This window comes from Poecilia reticulata, linkage group LG14 (genome assembly GCF_000633615.1).
Source record: "Poecilia reticulata strain Guanapo linkage group LG14, Guppy_female_1.0+MT, whole genome shotgun sequence".
NCBI classification, from domain to species: Eukaryota; Metazoa; Chordata; class Actinopteri; order Cyprinodontiformes; family Poeciliidae; genus Poecilia; species Poecilia reticulata.
The window spans coordinates 26,848,006-26,860,680 of record NC_024344.1 but is presented as its reverse complement, the minus strand read 5'-3'; the positions used below and the strand labels follow the sequence as shown (position 1 = coordinate 26,860,680).

The 12,675-nt window shown below is 38.0% G+C and overlaps 1 protein-coding gene and 1 long non-coding RNA gene across 4 annotated transcripts in view; one reads left to right on the top strand and one right to left on the bottom strand.

Moving 5' to 3' along the window:
* Positions 1–8,261, top strand: part of LOC103476363 (disks large homolog 2-like) — a 57,749-nt gene extending 49,488 nt beyond the window's left edge. For 2 of the 3 annotated variants that reach the window (XM_008428644.2, XM_017308534.1), the window contains exons 8-12: positions 1,502–1,603; positions 2,411–2,583; positions 2,789–2,898; positions 4,361–4,452; positions 6,926–8,261. In XM_008428644.2, coding sequence (XP_008426866.1) covers positions 1,502–1,603; positions 2,411–2,583; positions 2,789–2,898; positions 4,361–4,452; positions 6,926–7,035 — 587 coding nt within the window. In that variant the 3' untranslated portion in view covers positions 7,036–8,261. Of the gene's footprint in view, positions 1–1,501; positions 1,604–2,410; positions 2,584–2,788; positions 2,899–4,360; positions 4,458–6,925 lie in introns of all 3 variants that reach the window. The other variant, XM_017308533.1, reaches the window with a different exon arrangement.
* Positions 1–12,669, bottom strand: part of LOC103476364 (uncharacterized) — a 29,408-nt gene extending 16,739 nt beyond the window's left edge. Inside the window, exon 1 of the long non-coding RNA XR_535454.1 lies at positions 8,485–12,669. This is a non-coding gene — a long non-coding RNA (uncharacterized LOC103476364). The remainder of the gene's footprint in view (positions 1–8,484) is intronic.
* Positions 12,670–12,675: the final 6 nt, after the last annotated feature.

Genomic DNA, 12,675 nt, shown 5'->3' with positions numbered 1-12,675 from the left:
CATAGGTACTGAGAAGTGGTCTGTGGTCCCCACCTGCAGAACCTCTCCTTTATTGAGTGTGTCTTGCTAATTGCCAATAATTTCCATCTGTTGTCTATTCCATTTGCACAACAGCAGGGGAAATTGATTGTCAATCAGTTTTGCTTCCTAAGTGGGCAGTTTGATTTCACAGAAGTTTGATTTACTTTGAGTTATATTGTGTTTAAGTGTTCCCTTTATTTTTTTGACTAGTGTATAAAAGAAGATCAGCCCGTCCTAGCATGGTAGAGGTCAGAGGTATGAAGCAGATTGAATTTGTAATACTCCCCTCAATTAGGCTCTCCAAAGACCATTCATTTACTGGCTAATGTTACAGAGGAGTCTTAATCCTGTGTGAGAAGCTTTACAAATCATGCCAAATGTATATAACTATTAAATGTCATGTTCGTTTTAATATTCTTAGCCCACATGCAGAAACACTCACTGGGAGAGACTGGTGTAAAGATCAAAGGGTTTATTGTAAAGCAAACAAACGCGGTTCCACAGACAATCTGAGTGGGTCTTCTTCACGGGAGGGAGGTCCAGGAGCTACCGCTCACTGAAGGAGAGAGAGAGGTGAGTTCGAGGCGAGATGCAGGGGATWAACTCAAAGAACGGGAACGGAAACTCTTACTTGTGGAGGTTGGGATTAGACCCGAGCAGGGGGAGGAAAAAACCAGGCGGTGAGTAGTTCGTGGATGAAGCTGGGCTGAGAGGCGGCTTTTTTTCGGCGGGCGGACAGGAGTTCCCAGTGGACTGGAGGAGCAGGAGTGCTGACTACCAGGGAGCCTCGAGAGGATTCCTCCGAAGGAAGGGGGAGAAGACTCAGGATCTTCCGGAGGTTTAGTCAAGCGTCCTGGAAGGAAGAATCACACAGGTGAGTATCAGGATTACAATCTGCTCGAGATCAACAAGAGGGCTCAATGAGGTCTCTAGGTGGCTCAGTGTACCGGTTCGGGCAAAACACTCTGGCGAAGGTGTGCAGGTAGCCAGTTGCTCATATACTCCACCAGAAGATTACAATACCCCACAGGTGCGTCTGGTTAGGACCTGTTGGCACGCCCTCCAGGATCCTGCCGTCTTCCAGCGCCCTCTGGAGGATGATCTGGAAAGAAACCAGCAGACCCACCAGCCTGGTACCCAACATTAAAGAATCTCCCCATTCACTTTGTGTGAAAACAACTTCACTGTTGTTTTCACTTTGTCTGCTACTTTGTGTCTGGTATAAAACAAATTTTATCTTGTATTTTACTTAAAGTTATTTATGTAGAAATTGCTTTAAATGTATAGTAAATACACTTACATCAGGGTTGAGCTGGCAAATGGAAAAAGACTTCTTTTTGCTTTAGTAAAGGTTTTCAAATTTTCTGACAACCCATTACAATTATAACAACATTGAAAAATAAACAAATAAAATGGCAAATGTGCTGAGATTTTAAGTAAGGTTAATGACAGTGCTGAAATTTTGTCTATTCCTGTTCAGTTGATTATGCTAGACCTGTCATCATTCTTGGACCCATGAAGGACAAAATCACTGAAGATCTGATTGCGGAATTTCCGGACAAGTTTGGTTCTTGTGTCCCACGTAAGTCCCCACACATAAATGTATGTTTTGCATATACCAGTAAATACACAGACAATAACTTAGCATTAGGCATTTGGGCTTTTCCATTATGTAGTTACCATTTGTCTTAACTTGATTCCAGCCTGAGAGGCTTTTGGGTCAGTGGATGGCAATAGTCATGCAGTACAGTGTTGCACAATAGACCCCAAACTCCTCAGTGAAGATATTGGTATCATTAGCTGGTTTTTAATCTGAAAGAGGCAATTCTTCTCAGGCTTTATGGCAACCATAACTATTTTGGAGATGAACTACATTGGATTTCAAGTCCAACAAATTCTGGGTTAGTGAGGTTTTACAATAATGTAAAAAGTCTCAACCTTAAGAGACTTTTTTACATTGTCTCTTATCTATCTTTGCATAGGTAGATTTGCTATCTATGCAAAAGGTGAAAGCTTTATGAAGAAAGCTTCATAATTTTTCTATTTAAAATAAAAGACCTGAAATATTTCAGTTGGTGTGCAATGAATCTAAAATATATGACAGTTTAATTTTTATCATTACATTATGGAAAATGAACTTTATCACAATATGCTAATTTTTTGAGAAGGACCTGTAACTTCTGTCAGCCTCTCAGTAGCTGTTGCTCTGTCTACAGTGTCTTTCAGCTTTGCTTTTTTCCCCAACTGCTTGGCTTTTAAATAGGAATCACATAGTTATGCATGTTTTTTTTGTTTTTCTTTTTTGTTTTCTGAATTAAAACTTGGATTGTAGTAAGTATCCTTGGCGTTATGATATGCTAAGAATGTATTCTCTTCTTTATACCACAAGACACCACGAGACCAAAAAGGAACTATGAGGTTGATGGGCAAGACTATCTCTTCGTGATGTCCAGAGAGCAGATGGAGAAGGACATTCAAGAGCACAAGTTCATAGAAGCTGGACAATACAATGACAATCTTTACGGGACCAGTGTCCAGTCTGTAAAATATGTAGCTGAGAGGGTAATATTATTTCATTCAACTTCATGTTGGCTGTACCACACAGAAGCATAAATGTTCATATAAAAAAAGGACGTTTTAATGTTATTGTTCCAGCTGATCTGTTTTCTTCTCTTATGCAACAAACCAGGGAAAAACATAATAGATAACTCTTATTTTTTTATAAGAATTTTAGTAGAATATCTTCTAAATTACTATGTCTTTTTAGGGCAAACACTGTATTCTGGATGTCTCTGGAAATGCTATTAAACGACTACAAGTAGCACAGTTGCATCCGATAGCCATCTTGATAAAACCTAAGTCTACTGATTCATTAATGTGAGTATTTCTGTGGTCTTCAGTAACATATCACTTTTACGTATTATTTTTTAACCAAAGCTATCAAGATTGTGTATTGCTTCCAACCACAACAACAACAGAGATGGCTCTGAGCGTCCCAAAAGATGAAGAGTGTTCTGGTTTTTTTCCTCCTTTAAGAAAAAAAAATTATTATAGTCCTGCTCTGTCAATATCTATCTATAGTAGGAGTCATCAAGATATGTAAAGTCCTAGTATTCTGCTTTAAAGTATGGAGTTCTGAATTAAAGCAGGGAGCTGATGGGTTAGAAATTAAATTGCTGATGGTGTTGGTGATGATCCATGGGCTGGGATCTGGGACTGTGCTGGTTAGGTGATGGACCGTTTTGTTCTAGTCATGTTAGCTCCACAGTGGCTAAAAGGCATCAGCAGTGCAGAGCCGGTCTTCCAATTCCAATACCCTCGCCTCAAACGCTACAAAAGTGCTACATTTCTTGCATGTACCATTATCAATATATGAGGCAGAAGAGTTACTGAACATCTGACACAGAGAACAGAAAAGAGAAGATTCAGACAGACTGGAAACAGCAGAAGTCATAGCAGCGCTGATGCTAAGTTAACACTAAGCTATCTAAGCAAGCAAGCCCTTACCATGAGAAATAAAAAAAGAAATTGTGTGAAACATTAAGAGTTCCCAAAAGGTAAAGTTCAATATACATCATATGTGTTTTACTGTGCACGTGTTAACCCACGAAGGTCTCAGGACAGAGAAATTGGATCAAATCAAGAGAGTCTCAAATACCAACATATCCAGAGTGCAATAGTGACAACAGAAAATGATAAGTTTTATCCTTCAGAGCAAAAACAGTGTGAGGATTTGGGTTTTCTCTGTTAATTAGTTCCCATGTTGTCCATCTTCCCCCTAATTGCCCCCAGGTGTCCCTTGTTTCCCCTGATTACCTTCCCTGTGTATTTAAACCTATCTGTGTCTCTTGCTCCCTGTCAGATCATTATCATATGTCTGTCCTCGTTGTCGAGTTCTATTCCAGTTGCTACCAGTGTTTAAATTCTTCGTGTTATTGCTCACCTGTGCTGCCTGGGCTTTTTGTACCCTTTTGTGATCACCATTAAAACCATAATTTTTCACCACAACCTCATCGTCACCACCTCATCAACCCAATTCTTGACATGCAGACCACTACAGTAAATGCTTCCTGCCTTCAGCATTAGCAACAGTTCGTTAAAGAAGCTCTAACAATGAATTAAAGCATATTGAATTTGCCTGGGGATAAATAAAGATTTTTTAAATTTCATTTTAATTCTTGAATTCATGTTGACCTTGTGATGGCCAACCTGATGAGAGTAACATGCCTCATGCTCCATTACAGATGTACTAGCCATCTTTAATGTCTCCTGAACAGTATGTCTGTTTCGTAAATGAAAGGAAAAAAAACGTTTAAATGTTATCTTATGTCATACCCAGGGACATGAATAAGAAATTGACTGAGGAACAAGTGAAGAAGATATTTGAAAAGGCTGTGAAGCTGGAGAGGGAGTTTGGAGAATTCTTTACAGGTAAGGTAAAGAACTCAAATTAAACGTCACAACCAGGCCTATTTCTTAAACATTGCAGAAAAACAATAGCCTGCTTTAAACTTACAGTAAAAACTTGCTTTAAATCAATTTCAAACTTTCAGACCTGTAGAAAGAAAAGAGGATGGTTTTCTCTGAACTTCATCTAAACTTTGTGTACACTATAGACATGTAGGTCAAACTCATTTCTATTCTCAATATTTTATTCAGTTAGCAGAGGACAGACATCAGGTTTCCCCCTTTCATCACTTAAAAAAGTAATGTTAAATTTTAAATTTGTTTTGATATATTTAATGTCTCCTGTCTCCTGAGCATCATAATTTTCACTAAATAGTTAATGACTTGTTTTATTTAGGTGATGTCAACACTTTTGCTACCAAGATAGCAAGGGCTCTGCATATGACGGAAAACACCATAGCAATAAAAAAATCTTACTGATTTTCCAACTTACTAATAGAAATCGTTCAACTTGGCTGTGATATTATAGGACAAATAAAAGGCTAAAAACTGACCTGCTGCAGTGACTAGATTCAGTTTTCATGAAAAGAAAAGGTAGTCACTACCAGACTGCTTTGTCTGTTTTTGTATTCCCTGGCCAAGCAGTCACCTCTCAAAGAACACCAGGGCCCCATTTCAGAAAGCGGGATGAGTGAAAATCCTGAGGAAGTTCTGGGGTAACTATGTGCTTTCCCTGGGTTTTCAGTTTCAGAAACCTGTATAGCGGTTATCCTCAGTAAACTTACCACTGTAACTTATCATGACCAACCCTGCTCAGTAGAAGGATTTTTTTGAACAAATCCTGAGTTTGTCCTACTTATGCCATCATTAAACAACCGTACATACAACTGTAGTGGGCCTCATCTCAGGGGACGATGAGTCTGCCTACAGGAACGAGGTGGAGCGACTGACAGCATGGTGCACAGACAACAACCTCACCCTAAACACAGCCGAGACCAAGGAGATCATAGTGGATTTTAGGAGAAGGAAAAGAAACATTGAACCACTAAACATCTGCGGAGAGCCGGTGGAGAGGGTGTCGAACTTCCGTTTCCTGGGAGTTCAGATCATGGGTAACCTGACCTGCGATGTAAACACAACAGAACTGGCAAAGAAGGCCCAGCAGAGACTCTATTTCCTGAGAGCCCTCAGGAGGAACAATATTTCTCAAACTGCTGGTGTCCTTCTAATGATGTTCTATTGAAACCATTATGTGCTATTGTCTCTGTGTGTGGTTCCGAAGCTGCACAGAGAGGAAGACTCTCCAGAGAATCGTAAAATCTGCTCAGAAGACCATCGGCTGCTCTCTGCCTTCTTGAAGATCTCCACAGGTCCCGCTGCCTCAGGAAAGCCAAGAATATTTTAAAAAAACTCCTCACACCCCAGTCACAATTTGTTCCAACTGCTGCCATCTGGGTGCAGATACAGGAGCATTAAAGCAAAGACTAAAGAACAGTTTATAACTGGTAGCCATAAGAGCATTAAATACCTTGTAGTACTATTTTTCACCAATTTCGTTATAATCCATGTAACTTATTGCATGGTTCTATAATGACAATAAAGATTGTTATCATTATTGTTATTAAAATGTAGAATCCTACTGGCGGGAAATGCACACTTTCAGGCTTGTTTCGTTTTTCTCCCTTTGCCTGGTGAATTACCTTATCTGCCTTCCATTGATGAGGGCTTCTTCTTATACTTGCACTCACGCTTAACTCAACTTGAAACAAAACTTAGTTGCCAAGTTTATCTCGCGTTCTTAAATTGAAAGTCTAGAGCTTCACAGAACAAGGTAAGTTATTCAGAGTAACTTCCTTCTACTGAGTTTGTCAACTCTGCTTTCTGAAACCCAGCTTTCAGAAAAACTAAATTGTTAGAAACTAACTTGCTGCATGTAATACACAACAGTATTTATAAATTAGGTTATTAAAATATGAATGAAAACTAAAGAAAAATATGTTTTCTGCAGTTAAACTGTCTTTCTTCACTGTTATCATCTATGGAAATTTAAAAAACAAGAACTACTTTACCACAAAAATTCTGATATAAGACTGTCTGCATGAGAAATATTTAAGTTTTGTGTAAAGTGCTGAAGAAACATGAAATCCAAAGGTTGTACATGTGTGAATGGGCCATTCAACTACATGCCACCTGCCAACCACTAGTGGTTGGCAGGTGGCAACCACTAATTGTGGTTGCTTAACACAATCATACTAGTTTTACCGCTGTGTTTATATTTGCTTAATACTCTTTAAAAACAGCTATTGCTGTTTTTCACAATGACTCTCACCTAGCTCTTGTGTGTTGCACCTTTTTCTCACAGTGTATCTGAAAAAGATGAAGTAATGCATACTGATATGACAAAGTTGAAAGATTTTAATACTTCTCAAAAGAAGGCAATTATGTAACCATCTGTAGCAGTTACTTTTCATAATAATTTCTTTATGTTTGCTTTCAGCTCTGGTTCATGGAGGCACTTTAGATGATATTTATCGCCAGTGTAAACAAGTCATTGATGACCATTCAGGACCCTACATCTGGATTCCATCAAATGAAAAATTAAAATGACTCATGGCCTTGGAAAACAATCCTGGCTGCTGGGAACAAGATACAAGCAGTCATCTCTAAAGTTGTGAAACTGTAATTTTACTGTTTTTCTTATTTTATTCAATGTTTCCCTCCTTGACCTTTTTTGTTAATGTAACTTAAAAGAATGTGAATTTTCTTGTTTGTATAGTTTTTGATTTTTGTAAATATAGAAGAGAATATTCTAATATATATATATATATATATTATAAAAATGTAAATTTTTTCCAACATACACTTGTTTGTGAATAGAAACTTAGGTCTGATTCTGCTATGGTGACCCACAGAGGTGCTTCACAAGCTCCCCACATTAAGCTATATTTTAACATCTGTGAGGAAACTTTGGGCAAGAGTTCAGTGACAACTTCACTGCTGAAATACAGGTTGGCCAAACTGATGGCGATTGGATACAGTTCGGCTGTTAATATATCACCGAGGCTGAAATCTGCACTTGGGCGCAGCAGGGTGCAAGGAGCAACAGTCAAAAGGAAACGTTGTGCCAGAAAACAGAAGAGGGGGAGGCGGGCCGGCATGTTGGCCCAGCTGAAGGCTAGGAAGCCACCTATTCTGACTGTTTTTGGCCGTTGTCCGCTCACTGGATAACAAGGTGGATTTGTTAAATCTGAGGCTGAGAGTTTCTGCAGAGATGAAGAACTGTGCCGTTCTTAGCCTAAACATCGGTCGTCATGAAGTTCTTCGAGAAGCTAGTCATGAATCACATCAAGGACTCCATCGACATCAATGTGTCCACTGCTGTGCTGACGCCATTTCATCGGTGATCCACAGTCCTGTTCCGGCTGTATATATATATACACTGCTCAAAAAAATAAAGGGAACACTTAAACAACACAATATAACTCGAAGTAAATCAAACTTCTGTGAAATCAAACTGTCCACTTAGGAAGCAACACTGAGTGACAATCAATTTCCCCTGTTGTTGTGCAAATGACACATGACATCCATAGTCGCTCTGCCACAGTAGAATAAATCCGTTAAGTCAATGAAACTTGGAAAGGTAGGTATTATTAATTTGGTGCTGTGCTCCACAGCAAAGGGAAAACAAATCAGAAAAACCGCTGAAGTAGGACTCGAAGCTACATCTTTCTCGCCCTCAGTCTCGGCTCAACTACTCGCAGACTCGTTGCCATAGCAACTGACAACGTCTTATGTTTCAGGATTCAACACCAAAAACACTCAAATATTTCCCACAAAAATAACAGAACATCCAGTCTGTTGTAAGTTTTTAGGCTTGATGTTTATTTTCTGATTATTAATAAATAATGCTGTGGTACATTACAGCTGTCGCTGCTTTTAGCTAACCGTTTAACACTTTGCGGATTATTTTTTCTGCATTCTTTACAAACTTTAGCTCACAAAACCCACTTTTAGTAAAAAAATAAAACTAAACAAAAAATGTTATTGCCATCTTACCTTTACTTATAAATGAAGTCCATGCGCCGCTCCTTCTGTGCAAAAACATCTGTCACTTTCTGGTAAAAGTCTTCCTTATTTTCCTTCAGTTTTAAAAGTCTCTCCGTCTCAATAGAGATCACTGCCAGGGAAGAAAGCCTTCCTTGATCGGTCCTGTTCCGGCTGTGTGTTTTGAGTCTTTTCAATGCTGAGAATGACCGCAGTGAGAACAAGTTGGAACAACTTTATCGCCTCAGGAACAGTTGCAAAAAACAACTAACTGGCAAATGACTGTTGATTACATGGAAATGTATTAATGGAGCAGCATACACTATTAGGAATTTGCTGCTCATGATTACCATTACTCATTAATATACACAGGAAACACAGTGAATCAGTGCAATAATAGCTAATAGTAGGTTATGGGAAAACGTATTCTGGATAGAAAAAATAAAACTTTTTGTAATAAGCTACTTACTGCTTTTTAAATTATAGTTAATATAGTGGTGAATTGTTTTGTTATGGGAGACCTCTGCAGTTTGGAACATAAAGACATGGACAAAGCAACAATTATAATTGATCAAAATTAAGTGTGGCAGTGAATAAAATTTAATAAAACAATTAATTGATCACAGGTGGAATACAACAACTCAAATAGTTACAATATTACTCACTCATCACTAAGAGATGGAACTGTTGGCCATGATAGAGTTGCATATGGCAACTTTGACAACTTTGGCACTGGAGGAAAAGTGCCTATAAAGCTGCTGACTGGTGACGTTGGCTCCTCACAGCATGTCAACAYGGAGAACCAAAACTCATCTCCACAGCAGRAACCTGCGTGGACCATGGAGCACTGGCACAACGCCTGCTCAAGGAGTGATGCTCAGGCCAGCAACAACAACGGCTGAGCACAGGAAACGGTCTCCACTGGTTGACAACAGCCTTGGACGAAGGAGCAGCAGCACAGGAACCATCATGCAACCAAGGCCAACAGACAGTCCATCAGGAAGATCATAAGATGACCAATTAATTAAACAAGTCTTCATTAATACCCTCTGAACCTTCCTTAACCTTAATTTGGCAATCTGGAAGTTAATTTAATAGATTATCACCTTGAGCATTCAACTGATAAAATAAATCAAAAATAACTATTGAGAAGAAATTGAATCAATTAAACTGGACTTAAAAGTGGGTGTAAATGCTATTTTCATTCTAATATTTTTTCTCTGAATTCTAGTTCAAAGGTTGCTGGTTAACACCTTGTCTAAATTGTTCTAAACTAAACTAACATATTCTGTCAAAATTGAAGGTCATGAGTTCTCCCATGACAAAATAATTTATAACACTATACTGTACTAGATATGAGACAGATATTGTTCCTTTAGGAGTGAAAGGAAAAAGAATGAAGAAACAACTGGATAGTAAAGGAGTCAGATAATTAAAAGCTCAAGTGAACCTGACAAGGATGAAGTTCCTATCTTAGAGCCAGGAATATTTTCAAGGGGGGTCAGCAGGTTAAAGGTTAGACCAAAATATATTTAATTCTAGGAACTGCGTCTCAATAGGGTTTTTGCATTAAACAGTTGATGTTAGAGACAAAACAATTGGTAGAAACCCAAATAGATTCAGTCTTCAATATGGCAATACTACATAAAAAATCATACTCAAAACAATGCTAAGAGACACATAAATCAGAAATTGTTTTGAAAATTCATAAATTTATTTGAACTCTGCAGTAGGTGTTTCATTTGTACCCTTTCATCAACAGACAGAATGTACACTTCAGTTCATTTTTTTCTCTGTATTTTTATTTTAACTCATGTAGAGAACTTGAAATTTTACTCTGAGGTTAAAATATCATGGGTTTCTGTTTGATTGGCCATAAATTTGTTTCTGTCACTATGAAGAAGTTGTATCTGGCATCAATCTGATTTTGCTATATTTGTCAATTACAAACATTTTGTCAGCATTACATTATGGGAGAAGAAATGTTTTATATTCCGACCAGGACAACAGGTTCAGCCTTAGTATAGCAAAGTAAAGACAGGACCAGGGTTTGATTGCATGCTTTGTCTAATCAAAAGCACTAATTGTTTCTGCTTTTAGATCTGTCTTTCAGAAGCTGTAAATCTGTCCTATTCTAGCCGCCTTCTCCTGATGGAAGACACCTAAATATCTCCAAAACAGGAGGAGTGAAATCTGGAGAGACGGTATAATGAAACACAAAGTGAAAATATGGCTAATGTTAATTCTTGATTTAGGTCATCAGAACTGCAGGGACCTAGAACAGATCTCTCCTGATGTTGGTCATTAAAACTCAATATAACAGCTTTCTATTGAACCTATGCTATTGAACCGAACAAACATTGGAGTCACTTCTGACACACAGTGTACATTTAATATTATGACTTACGTCTAAGTACGACAGTTCTTCTTCAGATAGAAGAATTTTTAATAAATGGGTTGGCAATTAGGTAAGACTACTCTAATGGAATTAAATTAAAGTACTCAAGGTAATGTAATTTTAATTCACAAGCACCTTTTCAGCACAAAAGCAAATCCAGAGAGTTTAAGAAGGGTTAAAATTTTCTAAGCTGGAGAGGCAAAACATTTCACAGAGGAACGAAATTCAACAAGCTTGCTGAAAGACTTGGTTAACATTTAAGAAGTACACTTAAGTTGAGGCTTCTTTTACCTATGGCATAAAATCTACCCATGACAACTGAAAGTTAGAGACTATGTAAAAGAGTTAAATGTAGAATAAAACTGCAACAATCTTATTTAATTCCAAATCACGAACCAGTTAAATTTAAATCAATGGGCTTGACAAAAGACCTGTATGCGAGCTAATAGGAAACAAACTGCTGACAGGTTGAAGTACAACTTTTAAGACAAATTCCTTATATGGCCTTTAATAAATAAATGGACATATTATATTCTAAATGAGTAGCATAGTGTTGAATTGAAGGTGGAATCAGGAGAAGAGATTGTATGACAGTTATGTTATAAGATGTACAGGGAAAAGTTTCATCACATTTGTAAAACTAAATTGAGAACTATCAATAATTGACAGTTGTGGCACTAAAAATAAACTAAATAGTTGATGGATATTGATTTGGACACTTCAATTGATAATTTCCTTTTCCATAGTGGGGTAGTTATGGTCATAGGGGGGTATTTTCACAATTTATACCTAGCCATTACATAAGCGCTGTGTGGTAGAGATGACTCATGTGATAATGTGAATAGTTAAGCTTCACAGCGCTGGATTGAACTAAAGGTATCCAGCATATCTGATCAACTATGCTTCTACGTACATACAAACAACTTATCTAAGTCCTTTGAGTGAAGATGGAGGTCTTCCAGAGGAGAAGGGGGTTTCTGATTCTATCGCCATACCCTTGCTTCTTTCCTTGTTCTTTCTCTTGCATGAAAACCCTGATCAATAAATTTAAATAATCCCAAACATAACTCAATCCCATTTAATGTATATTCCCATCAGAACTATGTTTCAGGAACTGCAATCAGGTAGGGCTGTTTGCCCAGGAGAATGGCTGAATCTGAGTACTGGCTGAGTGAGTTGAAGCAACAATATCCTTTGAGAATTGATAATGCATAATTGTTACATCCTTCATGAAATGTTCCTTAAGGTTGTGATTGTAACTGTGACGTTGTTTTGAAAGTTATTTTGTTGATGTGTTTATTTTTGTTATTTTGTGTCTCGATGGGGTCGTGGTTCCTGGACAACCATGGGACTGTGAACAAGCGGACTGTGATAACTGGGGGAACTGACACCGTTAGGTTGCAAAGGTGATGTCATTATTATGCATCTAGATGGATAATTTGATTCTGTAGTGACATGATTCGGWTCAACCACATTGGATATTGTGTGAACTGTTTTCTTTYTATCAAATTCCYTTATTGTATTGTCACAGGTTGTTCAATTCTGATTTATGATRAWCTTTCGCTGWGTGATGGTGGGGAGGAATGTTGAGGTRGTAATAATATGACWTGGASAGTATGTTAAATGAAATGTATATGGAAGGTCMTCATGCGCAGGTCACATGTGAGTTATTAATRGGACTTTAGAATCCAATAAGGAGCAWCAAGGATTTCTCCATACAAGCAATGAAGACCTTTAATTGGAACATGTTGTACTATAAGATACTGCTCAGTTTTCCTGTCTTCTCAGGGCAACCAGAGTGACTG